The sequence below is a fragment of the Chrysemys picta genome, chromosome 17 (genome assembly GCF_011386835.1).
Source record: "Chrysemys picta bellii isolate R12L10 chromosome 17, ASM1138683v2, whole genome shotgun sequence".
Lineage (NCBI taxonomy): Eukaryota > Metazoa > Chordata > Testudines > Emydidae > Chrysemys > Chrysemys picta.
The window spans coordinates 3,087,471-3,103,707 of NC_088807.1; the positions used below are offsets into that span (position 1 = coordinate 3,087,471).

A 16,237-nucleotide genomic window follows, 5' to 3' on the forward strand; every position below is an offset into this window, starting at 1 on the left:
TCGGTCCTTCATGGCCTTGGAGATCTTTTCTAATACTTTGCCATTTCTTTTACTGCTACAGAGTTCAGCTATCACTGCTTCATCTCCCCATATGGCGAGCAGATCCCGTACCTCCCGTTCGGTCCATGCTGGAGCTCTTTTGCGATCCTGGGACTCCATCACGGTTACCTGTGCTGATGAGCTCTGCGTGGTCACCTGTGCTCTCCACGCTGAGCAAACAGGAAATGAAATTCAAACATTCGCGGGTCTTTTCCTGTCTACCTGGTCAGTGCATCTGAGTTGAGAGTGCTGTCCAGAGCGGTCACAATGAAGCACTGTGGGATAGCTCCCGGAGGCCAATAACGTCGAATTCCGTCCACACTACCCCAATTCCGACCCGCAAAGGCCGGTTTTATCGCTAATCCCCTCATCGGAGGTGGTGTAAAGAAACCGGTTTAAAGGACCCTTTAAGTCGAAAGAAAGGGCTTCGTCGTGTGGACGTGTCCAGGCTTAATTCGATTTAACGCTGCTAAAGTCAACCTAAACCCGTAGTGTAGACCAGGCCTTGGACTGACGGGGAAGAAGAATCAGAACCAGGCAGCTCCTTCTCCCCTTGTAGCCCTTTGTCCGTCAGCTAGTTGGCTCTGAGGTGGGCGGAGTTACTATGCACTGTTGGAATCCCCACAAACCCTGTGGGTTTGACAGTCTGATGCTTGTCTGGGCTGTTGCACTGTCTGATCAATGCCCTGTTCCAACAGCTGGTGCTATGGAGCTCTCTATGGGACCTACAGGGCGCCCATCACTTTAGTCTCTGAGCCCTTTGCAATATTTAGTGCCTTTTTCCTCCCAACCACCCTGGGAGGCAGGGCAGGGCTATCTTCCCCATTGTACTGAGGCACAGAGAGTTTAAGGGACTAGATTGAGGACAAACAGGGAGTCTGTGGCAGAGCTGGGAATTAAACCCAAGTCTCTGGCTAGTGCCGTAAGTGCTGGCCCACCCTTGCTGTCCAGGGATCTCTGATGGCGTATGCCCCACTGGGCTCCAGGCTCTCTGCCCCTGAACCGGTGACATTTCAGAACAGGAGATGGGAGGTGTTTGCTCCACGTGGCTTAAGGTGATTGAAGGGGGTAGCCAACAAGTCTCCAGTTCCTCAGTGGGATGAGCAGCCAAGAGCACATCCCTCCTGCACTCTGCCCTGGCTTCTGCTGCCTGTGCAAGGCCTTGGTCCTGAATTCCAGAGCCATTAACGTTTCAGCACCCAGATATATCAGGGACGGGCTTGCCATCCGCAACCCAGAGAAAACAGCACTCCTCGGGGACAGGGCCCAGGACAAATCATGCGAGAATCATATTCATGGGGAGATGTTTGGGGAACAGGCTTGTGGAGAACAGCCAGCGCCAAAGACATCGTGCAAGGCCTGTCTCCTTAGCAAAGCTTTTCTGCCAGATCTGAAGTCACGAGCAAGCCGGGGGGGGGGAACAAGCAGCGCATCCACTCGGGTGGGAGTCCGACTCCAACTATTTAGTAGTCTGATAACCATTAACACAGGGCTGTTCTGTGATATGAGGCCTGAAGGGCCATGTCCCTGTCTCAGAGGCTTCGGAACGGCTTGCTGGGGACGCCGGGTATGCTCAGGCAGGAGCAACCCTGGAGCCTGGCACAGGCCCATCTCCTGCACTGCCGGGAGCCAGTACATCGTCTGGGACTTCGCAGAGGGAGCGGCGCTGGTCTGGCTAGAAATGATCCGTCCTCCTCAGTCAGGCTGCAGGGTTCAGGCCAGTTCTGAGGGTCAGGCCTGGCTCGTGCCCCTCCGGAGAGACTCTCGTGCCAACCCCAGACCAGCCATTTCAGTGCCCTGGGGAACGCCCCATCGCCCACGGGCGGGAGCCGCCAGCTGCAGCTGAGGGGGGCGGTGGCGCTGGGGGGCGTCCGCAGGGATGTTTGTGTAGAGGCAGTTTAACGAGTCGAGTATTGAACTAGAGCGACGAGGAGAGGAAACGTCCCAGGCGATAGCCGGGGCAATGAACCTACAGCCTGGAACAGCAGTAACTGACTCCGTGCTGCGTGAGTGGTACGGGCCGACTGCCGGAACGTTCTGTAACCCCGTCACCACCACCAGTGGGAGTGGTATAGCCCAACTGCCGGAACTTTCTGTATCCCCACCAGCACCACCACGAGTGGGAGTGGTACAGCCCAACTGCCGGAACTGTCTGTATCCCCACCAGCACCACCGCGAGTGGGAGTGGTACAGCCCAACTGCCGAAACTTTCAGTATCCCCATCACCACCACTGCGAGTGGAAGTGGTACAGCCCAACTGCCGGAACTTTCTGTATCCCCATCACCACCACCGCGAGTGGGAGTGGTACGGTCCAACTGCCAGAATGTTCTGTATCTGCACCACCACCACCACCAGCGAGAGTGGTATGGTCCAACTGCCAGAACTTCTGTATCCCCACCACCAGCAGCAGTGAGAATGGTATGGCCCACCTGCCAGAATGTTCTGCAGTGTCCCCACCAGTGGGAGTGGTACAGCCCAACTGTGCTGCTGACAGTTGAGGGGCTCCCTGACAGTCATGCCCTGCCCCGAGGGGCCGGCCCAGGCAGAGCCCCCCCGAACCCTGCTGCCCCCGTGAGGGGCCGGGGCCCAGGCAGAGCCCCCCCGAACCCTGCTGCCCCCGTGAGGGGCCGGGGCCCAGGCAGAGCCGCCCCTCCACCCCCGCTGCCCCCGTGAGGGGCTGGGGCCCAGGCAGAGCCCCCCGAACCCTGCTGCCCCCGTGAGGGGCCGGGGCCCAGGCAGAGCCGCCCCTCCACCCCCGCTGCCCCCGTGAGGGGCCGGGGCCCAGGCAGAGCCCCCCGAAACCCGCTGCCCCCGTGAGGGGCCGGGGCCCAGGCAGAGCCCCCCCGAACCCGGCTGCCCCCGTGAGGGGCCGGGGCCCAGGCAGAGCCTCCCCACCCCTGCTGCCCCCGTGAGGGGCCGGGGCCCAGGCAGAGCCACCCCACCCCCGCTGCCCCCCGAGAGGCTGGGGCCCAAGCAGAGCCCCCCCCACCCCTGCTGCCCCGTGAGGGGCCGGGGCCCAGGCAGAGCCACCCCACCCCCGCTGCCCCCCGTGAGGGGCCGGGGCCCAGGCAGAGCCCCCCCCACCCCTGCTGCCCCCGTGAGGGGCCGGGGCCCAGGCAGAGTCCCCCTCACCCCTGCTGCCCCCTTGAGGGGCTGGGGTCCAGGCAGAGCCACCCCGCACCCGCTGCTCTCGTGAGGGGCCAGGGCCCAGACAGAGCTGCCCCCCACCCCCGCTGCCCCCGTGAAGGGTCGGTGCCCAGACAGAGCTGCCCCCCACCCCCGCTGCCCCCGTGAAGGGTCGGTGCCCAGGCAGAGCCGCCCTCCCAGCCTTGAGGCGAGTCTGCCAGTGCAGGTCACGGTTCTCCGCGGAGCAGTGTCCCTGGGAGAGGTTTGCACCAGGCCAGCTGCATCGGAGAGTAAGGACCCCGCACAGACAGAGGGGAAGCGACTTCCCAAGGCTACATGGTGAGTCAGTGTCAGAACTGAGAGAGTGGCTCCCAGCTCTCCTGCCCCCACTCTAACCACTAGACCCCCAGAGCTGCGTGAGAACCCAGGAGTTCTGGCTGCCAGGACCCCCTGCTCTAACCACTAGACTCCAGTTCGCTCCCAGAGCTGGGATAGAACAATTCTAGGCAGAGTTATAACAGTTATTGCAATCAAAGAGTTTGGAAGCAGGGCTATTAAACCTCCTGCTTCAGAGATTGTCAATCTCTGAGTTCTGTCATAGCTACACTGAGGTGTAAAGTGCAGCTCTCCTCTGAAAAGTGACTGCGAGAATTGCAGGGCTCTGTGTTTGTCCCAAGCACTCCAGGGCTCAATTCCCAGTTCTGGGAGACAGTCTGATCTAATGGCTGGATCAGGAGGCCTCGGATTCTCCTAGGTTCTATTCCCATCTCTGGGGAGTGACTGAGAGGGCCATGGGGTTGCACAGGTATCAATGAGAGCTTCATTTGCCCTGCAGAAACTTTACCTCTTATTAGAGACACAGAAAAGAAGGGAAAACAGTTAAAGCCTTTGGCATGTAAAGTATTAAATAAGGCTTTCATTTTATTTTCATTTCATTTCCGTTCGGCAGAGTTCTCAGGAGCAAACACACCTTTAGATGGTACTAACGATCCTTGTTGGGGAAAAGAGAAGCAGTTAGTTGAGATGGGCTGGAGCTGTTGTCATTACTGTTGTTGTTAAAGTCCAATCCCACTTCCTACAAGGCAAATACACAAGGGAGGGGAGAGAAAAGAAAAGCAAAGTCATAAAATGCAGCTTCTGTCCCTGGTGTTGTCTCTTACTTGCCACCTCGCTGCTGAAAACCACAGGCATGGCACATGCTCTGAACAGCCACTCTGAACTGGTACCAGCATCAGGCTGTTTAGGGCATTTCTTTTAGCTGCCTCTCTGGTCACAGGCTTAAAGCAGTGTCCCAAAATACGCAGTATTGGCCAGCTAAGCCACGTTCTTATTAGACAGAAGGCAAAAGGAGAGGGCTAGAAGTGGGGGGGTGGGCAAGGGGGGAGGGAAAGGAGGGTAGAGAGGCTCTGCCTGGCCCCAGGCCCTCACAGGGGTAGCGAGGGGTGGATCTGCTTACCTTCAATCTCACCTTTACTTGCAAGCTGTGATCCTTCCATAGAACTCTCTGTGCATGATAATAATTCACTCGCCCACACCCCAAGCACCTACATGCCACAGCCCTAATGCCAAATGTTAACAAAACAACAACAGGGATGATAATAATTCACTCGCCCACACCCCAAGCACCTACATGCCACAGCCCTAATGCCAAATGTTAACAAAGCAACAACAGGGATGATAATAATTCACCGTCCACACCCACAAATGAACCAGAGGATTTTCTCGGAACAGTCCAGGAGAGGGCTGAACGCTACAGAACCCGCGGTTTGGGGGAAATTCAGGAGTGGGGGTGTTTTGGGGTCACCTTGCTGGTTGTAGCCATGGTTGGTGGAAGCCAGAATGGGGCTGTAGACAGGCTGCTGGGGTCAGAGCGGCTGACCCAGGGCTGTCTAGCACACAGACACTCAGGGTGTGACCTGCAGGCAGGCAGGCTGGTTGTGAGCACCCCAGGTGGGGAGCTACAGCAGCAGAGCATTGTGAGGCACCCCAGATTGCAGGGCAAGTGCTGACACAGCCCCTTACTGGTCTGGCTTGCACCCTAAACTCCATCAGGAGCAGTCAAATCAAAGCATTATTTATAGCTTGCGTTTTTCTAATTAGAGCAGTCAGGGCCGGCTCCAGGCACCACCGTCCTCGCTGCTCCCCTGCTGCAATCTTCAGCAGGTTGCCAAGTAACCCCCCACCCCCCAAAAAACAGTGTCCAGAAAGGAAAGACAGGTTCACCCATCAAAACCAACTGATGAAAACACAACTTTCGGGATTCAGGGCATAGACACTTCCCATCACCGTCGTCCAGCACTGAAATGATATTGGGATCCCACCCAAAGCCTTGAAATTCCCAGATCAGTCCTTGGAGTTTAAACACGTCCGATTCCTCCCCGTCTTTTTGTTTCCAACTCTTCCTTCCTCCACGAACAGTGCTACAGAACAGATCCTGCTCCATCTCGGCTACCCCTTCACCACACTGGACAATTTAAGACTCACCTTCTGTAACATATTTACCCTATGAGGTAGGGAAGTGCTCTTATTCCGTTCTACAGAGTGCGAACTGAGGCCCAGAGAGACTAAGTTACTCAGCCAAGGTCACACAGGAAGTCTATGGCAGAGGAGAGAACTCAACTCCAGGCTCCCGGTTAGTGGGTTACCTGACAGCCCAGAGGTGGCTGCATTTTAGTAGTGCTGTGGGGCTATGTCCTGTTAAAGACCTTGGCGATCCTTTGCGATAAAAGGCACTAGGGCAAATTCAGTTCTGATCTAGTCTGAATCCAGTGTGTATTGAGGGGAGTGGTGGGCCTCTGCCCTTCACGCGCTACCTGGATCCCTGCTTCAGTGTCACAACCAACCTGTAAATGGCCAAGGAAAGAATTCCAGGGCAGGCCCGATATAGAGCTGCTGTAAGTGGCCTGCACTCCCAGCTGGCGAGTCCTGGGTCGAAGGTGTGCTGGGGCAGAGCACTACAGGGGTTCTGGGCTGTTCCAGACTGCAGAGGGTCCCGTTGGTGGCCTCCAAGAGCCCCTGGGCTTGCTCTAATTCCAGGCCAGGGGCCGGAGCAGCCCAGAATTCCAGTGAGGAAAGCTTGAACTCATTGAAATCAACGGTAAAAATCCCATTGACTTAATAGAGTCAGGACTGCACACCAAGGATGCAGCAATGGCTTGAGGCTGCCTTCCTTCGGACTGTGCCGGAGTCCGGCCCCTGCTGGAAGCACAGCGCGGAATTTCACCCCAGCGCTTTGGGATCTGACACTCACCAGCCTAAGGCAACAAATCCAGCAGGGAGCAAACGCAGGTTCTAGTTCTTAGCTTGACCGTCATACGCTGCAATTGCTTCCTGCTTTGGGGGATCCGCGAGGCAGAGACCTACGGGTGGATGTAATTGCAGTGGAGTAACAGGAGGATTTAGTTTGCCTTTGAGCTGGCGTTAGAAAAGCTCCACTTCGGGAGCTCAGCGAGACAAAGCCAGAAGGGGATTACCCGACAGAGGGATCCCCCACAAGCTCCCTCCCCACCCCCATAGAGGGGTTACTATGGGGTAGGCGAGTTTTAAAGCTCTTGTCTATTTTCGTGCGACTTTTCCCCTTTGGGCCATGAGATGGAGGATGCTAACATGCAAAGACAGGCTTTGATGTGAGGTAACTTTTCCAGGAAAGAGTCCAAGCTCAGTGTCGGTTTGGGGAGAGTGAAAGGCATCGGCTACTCCTTTGATTAGAATTAGTTACCGCAGATCTTCACAATGACAGACCAGACCCATGGGAGTTTCCCTGGAACCGAGTCACAACTGGAACCATCCACACCTTTGCATCTGAGGTGTCTCCAGCTGCAGGCATCTTTGCTGTTGGTTTGTTAAGATTGGCACCAGGGCCCTAGGGTGAAAGGTGGTCATGGGGGAGACAGGTGAATTATTAATATACACAAAGAGTTCCTCAGAACTTCCTCATTGTTTTGTTCATGATCAGACTTGACACTTGTCTGCACAAACCCAGGGCCAGTTCATTCCAGGGTCCCAGAGAGTCATGTTGACTTTAATTGTCGCAAAGGGCGTTGACTCACAACTGTGCTGCTGTTCTGTGATGTGCAGGGGCCTGCAGGTGCCGTGTGAGTGTAGGGGGGAAACTTTCAAAAGAGTGCAGGGGTCTGTGTACACGGCAATAAAACACCCGTGGCTGGCCCACGTCAGCCGATTGGGGCTGGGGCTGCACGGCACTAAAATTGCAGTGTAGACGCTGGGGCTCATGCTGGAGCCTGGGCTCTGGGAACCTCCCACCTCACCAGGGCCCAGGCAGAGCTGTCCCCCCGCACTGCCCCCATGAGGGGCCTGAGCCCAGGCAGAGCCCCCCAACTTCCCACGTGAAGTGCCTCATGCTGCAGACCATGGTTATCCCCGGTGCAGCACATCTCTGTGAGGGTTTGCACCAGGGTATCTGAACTGTTGAGTAAGGACCCCCCCTAGACAGAGCTGAGGGAGAGAGAGGATGTATTTTCCCAAGGTTATACAGTGAGTTGGTGGTAGAGCTGGAGATGGAACCCAGGAGTCCTGGCTTCCAGCCTCCCCCTCCCGCCCCCAATTCTAGCTACAAGAGCCCACTCCCCTCCCAGAGCAGAAAATAGAACAATACTAGCCAGAGTTCTCACAGTTATTCAAATCAAAGAGTTTGGAAGCAGGGATATTAAACCTCCTGCTTCAGGGATTAAGCCAATCTCTGAGTACTAGAAACCAGAACGAGGCCTAACGGGGGGCAGATTATCCCACAGTTGATGTCTCCAGGGTCATACACCCTCCGTTGCAACATCTAGTGCCAGCAGCTGTTGTTGACAGGATTCGGGCTAGATGGACCTTGGGTCTGATCCAGGGACTTCGATCTGGGCATTCCTGTGCCCCTGTGGATTCTCTCCAGTCCCAGCTTGGAGTCGCGTGTTTATTTTGAAAAGGCAGAACCAGTGTGATTCCAACTCTCTCTCTTTATTAGTCTGATAACCATTCATGTGGGGCTGGTCTGTGATATGAGAGGCCTCCAGGGGCAGTGGGGATGCAAACCTGTCAATAGAGAAACCCCAAACCAAAAGCCTGAGCCTTGGGGGATCAAAACCTGCATCCAAATTTTGCAGCTCCCCTGGCTCGCTGCTAATCATTGCACCCTTATCTGGTGCAGGGCAAGATTCCGTTTCTTCCGGGGTGAGCAGAGAGTGCCTGGAGGCAGGGCCGTTGCTTTGGTGCAGCGATGCTTGGGGGAGGGCAGGATTTCTGGCCTGTGTTTTAATTAGATTGGGATAGGAGATGGGACTCCAGAATACACAGATATTTGGGCCTGGGCTTGTAGAGCAGAGAGAATGAGGTTCCAAGAGGAGCCCCGTGAGAAAAGTGCCCTGGACGGGGATCACACGTCACTCCTGTCCATTTATGAGGAAAGCATCTGGGCCTGGGGATTCGACGGTTTGTAAGGAGGTGACGGCTCCAGTAATAACGTAGAAATTTAAATCGCCACAGGGCCTCTTACCTCGAAGGGTCGCTGAGCCCTATCACAGGGCATACTCACATAGGGCCACTAAACACAGCCACCTCTGGGGTGTGGGGTGCCAAGGAGCTCATAGCCAGCCCACGACTGCCTCGCAGGATCTGTAGAGTAGAACGACTGCATCGGTCGCCAGTGCGTTGTCCACCTGTGTTCCATCTCCTCCCGCTGCCAGGCAAAGCTGTTCTTCAGTGTCATCTACAGGCAAACGGCCCCCTGCTAAACACGAACGAGGCTCACAGGGAGCCGAGGCATCACCACTCGTCTCTAACCTACCATTTACATTGCAGGTGAAGGTGAATAATCATCCACTCCACGGGGTCCGTCGTCGTATCCTGCTGGAACGTGTGCATTTCCTCAAGGCAGAGGGGGCCGTGACGCTACAGATGACCTGAGTCTTTGGAGTGAACCCCCCAGAGGTAATCGCAACAGGGGTGGCTGTGGTACATGGGACTCTACGAGACCCTGCTGTGATAATGGGGGCTGCAGTCATCGGGGCTGCGACTATCAGGGAGTCTGCCATGTGGGTGGCTGTGGCAAACGGGGCTGCCCCAGACAGTGCTCTGATAGATGTTGCTGTGATAACAGGAGTTGCTGTCAGCAGGGTTTCCGCTTAGCGTGCTCGTAGGCGTGCCAATATCTGTGCTAAAATGGTGGTGGCAGACACAAGCTTGGCAGCTGCTATATATCCGTCAGAAACGACGGACCGGATTCTCCGCTGTGCCCCAGCCCAGCTCAGGTCCAGAGGTGCGGTGGGAGATCATCAGGCAGCCAGTTGGGCTCCTTTATCCTTCACTGCCCAGCCCTAGTGTAACTGAACGGCAGCGGAGGAGCTGCTCTCAACTCCGGTTGAAAACTATGCTGCCTCTGTCAGTGGACAGTTCTCCTGCTCAAGGGAATTCTGCACTGGCTATTTATAGCTAGATCACACTGGATAGTCTGGCCCTGACGTCGTAATTTAGGAGAACCAGGAACGGCTGATGCCTTTGTAATACCTAAGCCATCATTTTGTCACAAACCTGTCTGGTCCATGAATTAGTTCTGTGCAATAGAAACCAAGCCTAGAGGGTGTGAAGCATATGGGTCAGTAGTGTGCCCTTGTTGCCAAGAAGGCTAACAGCATATTGGGCTGTATTAGTAGGAGCATTGCCAGCAGCTGGGAATAGGCAACAGGGATCACTTGATGATTACCTGTTGTCTTCATTCCAGTGTCGGAAGACAGGGTACTGGGCTAAATGGACCTTTGGTCTGACCCAGTATGGCCGTTCTTACGTTCCATCACACCTGAGGAGCAGAGCAGTCGACCACCATCCTCCTGCTGGAACTCTCGGCTTTGTTAGATATTCTGGTCCCAGGCCATGGAGCACCTTGAAGCTTAGAACTGAGACTCTGAACTTGACCCTCTAGTCCATGGGAGGCCAGATTAGGGAGCAGAGGGGAGGTGTGATGTGATCACAGCAGCCGGCACTGTGTTGCTGCGGAAATGGACTGCAGCATTCTGTGCTGGCTGGAGTTTCCTCAACGCTGATGGCTCCATGCTGAGGTTTACCATATCTACTGTTAAAAGTCAGATCAACAAAGCTACATCAGTCTGGGGCATGAACAATCCCCACCCCCTGAACACCATAACTATGCCAACCTGTGTCTGTACACAGAGCTGGGTTGACAGAGGAATGCTTCTGTCAGCCTAGCTACTGTCGCTTGGGAAGGTGGTGTTCCTACACCCTTCCATTGGTGTAGGCTGTGTCCAAACTATGGGGCTATGCTGATATAGGTGCAATGCCAGAGCGATGTCTCTTTCGTCCCCATAATGTAGACATCCCTTGAGACCCATTTTCAAAAGTGAGTCAACCACTTAGGAACTTAAGTCCCCTTAATTTTCGATGAGACTTCTATTCTCTTCTATTTTATTCCATATTGGCTCATCTCCCGCCCTTATCACCATAGTACTCAAGTGCCTTCCATTTGTGCATGAAGTCAAGTATTATATACACATAGCAACTAACATTTCCTCTCCCATCCAACCCCCCTGCTCTCCCCAGCCTCACGGCTTCCTATAATCTTCAGGAGCAGGGATACCTTCCTACAGCACTCACACAAGAATGGCAGACTGAGTGAGAACTGTGTGTGTGTGGGGGAGGAGATCAAGAGGGGCCTGCTGAGATATATAGGAGGGGAGGACTCCCATCGGGCCTTATCATGCCTCTTGCTCTCCCCCACTGTGAGCTGTCTTGTTGAAAAATGGCCCTTTCCCCAATGACAAGCAGCCCCAATGATCAGATTACACCTGGAGCTCTCCCTCTGCTAGGGAAAGGGGTAGCCATAGACTGAACATTTAGGAGCTCTGCAGCCAGTTGTGGTGCTGGACTAAGGTCCCTGGAGTAGACAATCCCCAGTGATGTTCCCAGTTAAAAATTTAAAAACTTCTAGGATTTATTCACGTAGCTGAAGTTGTATAACTTAGATCGATCCCCTGCCCAGTGTAGACCAGGCCTCAGAATCCAGAGAACCTTAACATGCAAGAACCAAAAACCAGAGCGAGACAAAGCAGGCTGCTCCCTAAGGTGGATGAGCTCAGCTCACCCCCCTTTGCTCTAGCCTGGCTCTTTGCAGACTGACTCAAATCACACTGTGCTTCTTTAAAGAGCCCTCTAGTTTGTCAGCAGGGCAAGAAAACTCCTCACACTTAAAGAGATAGCTTGTCCTTTTACCAGTTTCCAGTATGCCACCTCCTGCTTTTTGATTGTTTGCTATGAAGAGGCAATTTAAGTGTTAGATGTTTTTGAACTCTGGCAAACAGGTCTGGTTTGAGGGAGGTGTAATTCAGGAATTACTTGGAAAATCTGGCCCATCATTTGTAGGTTCTGAGGACATTAAATCTGAAGCTCTCTGTCCTCTCCCCATCCACAGTTGTCAGTGCAAGGACATGCCACTTCCTTCACATCTCTGATCTCTTCTGCATACGTCTGCTGGGAGCCCCATAGAACACACCACACAGGAAACAAATTAAACATGCCAAGATAAAAACATTCAATTGAATTGAATGTGTACCGTTAATTTAAGGACAATATACCATCTGGTTTCTCCAATCCATGGCCAGACAGCTGGGGAACGTTAACGTTTCACCTGTCCAGCAGACACGTGGTGCTCAGTGTTACTTATAGAATGTACCCAGCAGGGCAGGCTAGAGCTAGGGTGACCAGATGTCCCGATTTTATAGGGACAGTCCCGATTTTTGGGTCTTTTTCTTATATAGACTCCTATTACCCCCCACCCCCCGTCCCGATTTTTCACACTTGCTGTCTGGTCACCCTAGCTAGAGCAGTGGTTCTCAAACTTATTTGATCATGCTCCTTTCTCTGTGTCTGTAGCAATTTTACACACACAAGTACCTATACCGATATATACGGCGGCCGTGCGTCACTTGAATCAGTTTCAGCGTCTTTGTTTTTCACTGGAGTTGTTTTTTCCCCCCTCTGTTGCACGAATGAGCCAACGCTCCATTGTAATGAGAGCAAAAGCAAAACTGTGATCATGGTCCATCCTTACGATGAACTGTGCACTCGGATTAACGTGTAGGTGGCAACGACTTTGTATCATGCTAGACAAGTTTAACAGAAATCTGGCAAAATGCCCAGTGCCATCTGAGGGCCTGAAAGGTCTGGAGGAATCAGCTTTGCTAATTTTTCATCGCTGTGGGTAAAATGTGCGCAGTAAGTGTTTCCCCCCCAAAGCGTCTCACGTCCCTGCCCCTGAATACATTCCGTGCCTGCCACTTGGAGAACCTCTGGACTAGAGGAATTTGATGGTCCCAGGAGCAGCCGGAGCTTTCCAAGAAAGAGGAAATAGCTTTGAATTTTTGAGAAGGGAGGTAGTTCCGTAAAACAAAAAGGTCAGGTTTCATTCGATTACCCAGGGCGTGCCCGTCACTCTGCGGGACAGAGTGAGTATAAAGGCACCTGGCAAGGATTGTTACGGCACAGGTGGTCATGGCTTCCACTGCGATCACTGTCCGCCTCATTAAGGACTCCACTTCGGAGTCTCTGGGCTCCCAGGTTATCCCATACCGGGACCAAAACTACCAGGAGCTCAAGGAGCAGTGTCTATCGCAAGAGAACCTCTTCAACGACCCCTATTTTGAAGCTGGGGCCAGTTCCCTTGGTCTTGAATCTGCAAAAAGCAAAGAGATACAGTGGAAGAGACCTAAGGTACGTAGATCATTTTTTATCCAGTGAGGGGGGCAGTAGATGGCTCTAGATGGATGAATAGAAAAGTCACACTTTGCATTAAGGTTTCATTTACGAATAGTCTATAAAGGGTTCATAAATGCTAACCGGGTGTTCTACTAAATGGTTGGTCCATTGTTACAGAGCTTAAGTTGCTCATCATCATCTCTGGGAACGTCTGCCCTGGAGGTGAAGGTTACTTTCTAGCGCAGGTAGATGTGCTAGGTTTGCTCGAGCCAGCGGACTAAAAGGAGCTGTGGCAGGGAGGGGGGGGGAGGATGGGCTCGTCGCCACCCACTTACAATCTCACCTGGGACCACAGGCACGTACTCGGGGTGGCTCGCCCATCCCGCTGCTCACCCCACTGCAGCGACACTCCTTTTGTAGCATGCTCGCTTGAGCTGAGCGAGCCTACGTCTAAGTGTTACACCACCAGCTCCGGTGGAGATGTAGACTATCGCACAAGCCATTCGTGGGCGTAACGTCTGTTAATCATTTCCTGGCCCTTTCTAACCCATGTATAAATGGAACGGGAACATAAAGTGTGACCAAAAACCAGCAGTACCCTGCAGACTGGGAAGAAGTCCCACATCAACCCCAGCTGGCCTTCTCGAGGATTGAATGGGCCACGCAGACAGAAGATGGGTCAGATTCCCTCTTGTTGCCGAGCTCCACTCAGCGCATGGCGGAGAGGGGCACCAGGGAGCTGGCAATGGCTGCATGATTCCAAGAGCCAGTCTTTGGAGCCCCAGCTAAACTAGGGCAGCTCTGGGGCTGTTCTAACCTACGCCCCGGCTCTGTCTCCGAGTGGACTCTCGGTCAGCTCTGCTCCACCACGCCCACTCGACACTGCGTGTGAGTGTGGAGCTGCCTTCACCAGCTTTATCCTGGGGTGGGGAGCAGTGTTCTTTTACAGCTATGTGCGGAATGAATTGTATTCTGTGCACCAATATGGAGGTGATGTGGGGGCTCGGGGCTGGGGTGAAGGCTCTGGGGATGAGGGGTTTAGGGTGCAGGAGGGGGCTCAGAGCTGGGGCTGTGAGGGTTGGGGTGCAGGGGGGGTGAAGGCTCTGGCAGGAGGTGCGGGCTCTGGGGATGAGGGGTTTGGGGTGCGGGAGGGGGGCTCAGGACTGGGGCTGTGAGGGTGATGACTCCGGCTAGGGGTGAAGGCTCTGGGGTGGGGCTGGGGATGCGTGGTTTGGGGTGCAGGCTGCCCTGGGGCTGCAGCCAGGAGAGAGGACTCCCCCCAGCCCTCTTCCGCTGCAGCAGCTTGGGGTCAGGGCTGCGCTGGGGCCAGGGGAGAAGCACCTCTCCCTGCCTGCATGGCCCTTGAGACCTGGTCCCACAGCTTACAGGGAACTTCAGTGGTAGGCGGGGGGGGGGGGGGGGGTACCCCATACCAGGGGAATTTCCCTCCTGATCTCTTATGGTCAAAGGAGCCAGCTCTGAGCAGAGAAACTGGCTCTGAGCCTCCATGCCGGAGTTGAAGCACATTGGTAGGGGGCAGTGTGTTTGGGGGGCGCTCATCCTGCCGTTGCCTGGGCTGTATTGTTATCGAGTTTGATACTAAAGGCCTTCAACTTGGCAACTTTCCTAAAGCACAACATTCACGGGAAAAAAGATTACAATAAATAAGATCTCAATTCAAGATCAACCCAAGTGCCTGTTTATCTTTTCATTTGCTTCTCTTCCAGGAGATTTGCCCCTACCCTAAGTTCATCCACAAGGGTATGAATTATACAGATATACACCAGGGAGCTTTAGGTAAAGTGATTTCTATTTTCATAAAATTACATATATAAATCTTTAGATTCTCACCACAGAAAGAGCTGAAGGAATGTTTTTTTACCCCACTAGATAGACATTGTCATTCCAGCCTTCCAAATCCATAGTTAATTGTTATTTTGGACATGAGTAAAAACGGTAAATAAGAGCTAAGGAAGTTTTAACGTATTGAAAATCTGACCCTGTATTCATAGAAATGCTCAGAATACAGTTTCTCTGCCACTGCTCTGCGGTTATAATTGTATGACATGCTTTACAACTGGAGCTGCAACTACTTTTTCTTCTCTCATTTCACGGTCTCTTGCGTGACTATCACTGGACGTGACTATCACTCAGTTTAGATGTCAGTGGGAGCCTTCTACAGCGTGGGCTGGCAGTACTGGACACCTATTTCATAGCAATACGCCTCCCTGAATCATCACAGATCTCCCAATCCTTTCCTCAGTGCACGAGGGAGAGAAATGCCCCCATTTCTCCTACAAGAGAGTTCGGACCATGAAGCTTGTGTTGTTTCTTTGCTGATGGCTCTGCCGTCCTGTATTTCAGCTGTGACCTAACCCGTGACGCATGCTTCCTTCCTAAAGAAGGATTCTGTGTCATTTAAGCAGATCAACAAAGCCCAGTTTTCAACCTTTTATATGCCCAGTAAAACTGGAAGACAGATTCACTGTTCTGGACAAACTCAGCCCAGCGCAGGAGCTGTGGAGGTGGCTTTCTGCAGCACCTGGATTCAGCTGAGTTCTGGAACAGCCGCCACAAACACAGTCCCAGGGCTGCTAGATCTCAGGTTTTGCTGCAATGGGTCTGTAAGAGATCGGACTCACCCCTGCGGTCCCTCCTGCTGGTTGTCCAGGGAATTAGCTCACCAGCCTCAGGAGCGCCCTCTGCAGGCCGGTGATCCACCTTGTCATCTGCACTGGCCCCGTGTCCCTCCCAGGACCCCAGTGCCCCTTGCCCTGGGTGCTGCCCCCTGGCAATACCCACACACACTGGGTCTCCCCTCCCAGGGGAACCCCCACCCACTAACCCCACCTCACCTCAGGATAAGGCCATTGCCAGTCACCAACTAGCCCCCACTCTCTGGGGCAGACGGCAGTATAGGCCACTCATCACAGGCAAGGTTGGGTTTGGACCTGCTGCCTTGGCCTACCCATGGGCTGCCCTCTGCAACCCCCAGTACCCCTTGGCCTTCCGCTAGGCCGCAGCCTGGGGCTTTCCAGGCTGGAGCTCCTCAGCCTTTGGCCTGGCCCAAGCTCCCTACAGCCAGGCCCTTCTCTCTCTGAATGCAGAGAGAGACTGGTGAACTCCTGGCTCCCAGCCTCTTATACAGGGCCAGCTGGGGCCTGCTTGGGGCGTGGCCCAACTGCAGCTGCTTCCCCAATCAGCCCAGCTTAGCCGCTCCCAGCCGCAACCTTCCCCCAGGGCTGTTTTAGGCCCTTCAGGGCAGGAGCGGGGTAGCCACCCCGCTACAGGGTCTCATAACTCCCCTGCTAAGGGCCATTGCCGCAGCCCAAAATAGCCAGAGCTCATTGCACGGTGGCCATGTTCCTT

At 54.1% G+C, this 16,237-nt stretch overlaps 1 protein-coding gene across 5 annotated transcripts in view; it reads left to right on the forward strand.

Moving 5' to 3' along the window:
• Positions 1–16,237, forward strand: part of LOC101945460 (calpain-12) — a 43,979-nt gene that overhangs the window by 565 nt on the left and 27,177 nt on the right. Inside the window, exons 2-4 of one of the 5 annotated variants that reach the window (XM_065570845.1) lie at positions 62–2,458; positions 8,966–9,094; positions 14,596–14,665. In XM_065570845.1, the coding sequence (XP_065426917.1) occupies positions 14,632–14,665 (34 nt within the window). In that variant the 5' untranslated portion in view covers positions 62–2,458; positions 8,966–9,094; positions 14,596–14,631. Of the gene's footprint in view, positions 1–61; positions 2,459–3,261; positions 3,506–8,132; positions 8,339–8,387; positions 8,609–8,965; positions 9,095–9,543; positions 12,884–14,595; positions 14,666–16,237 lie in introns of those variants that run through there. The other 4 variants (XM_065570843.1, XM_065570844.1, XM_065570846.1 and 1 more) reach the window with 4 other exon arrangements.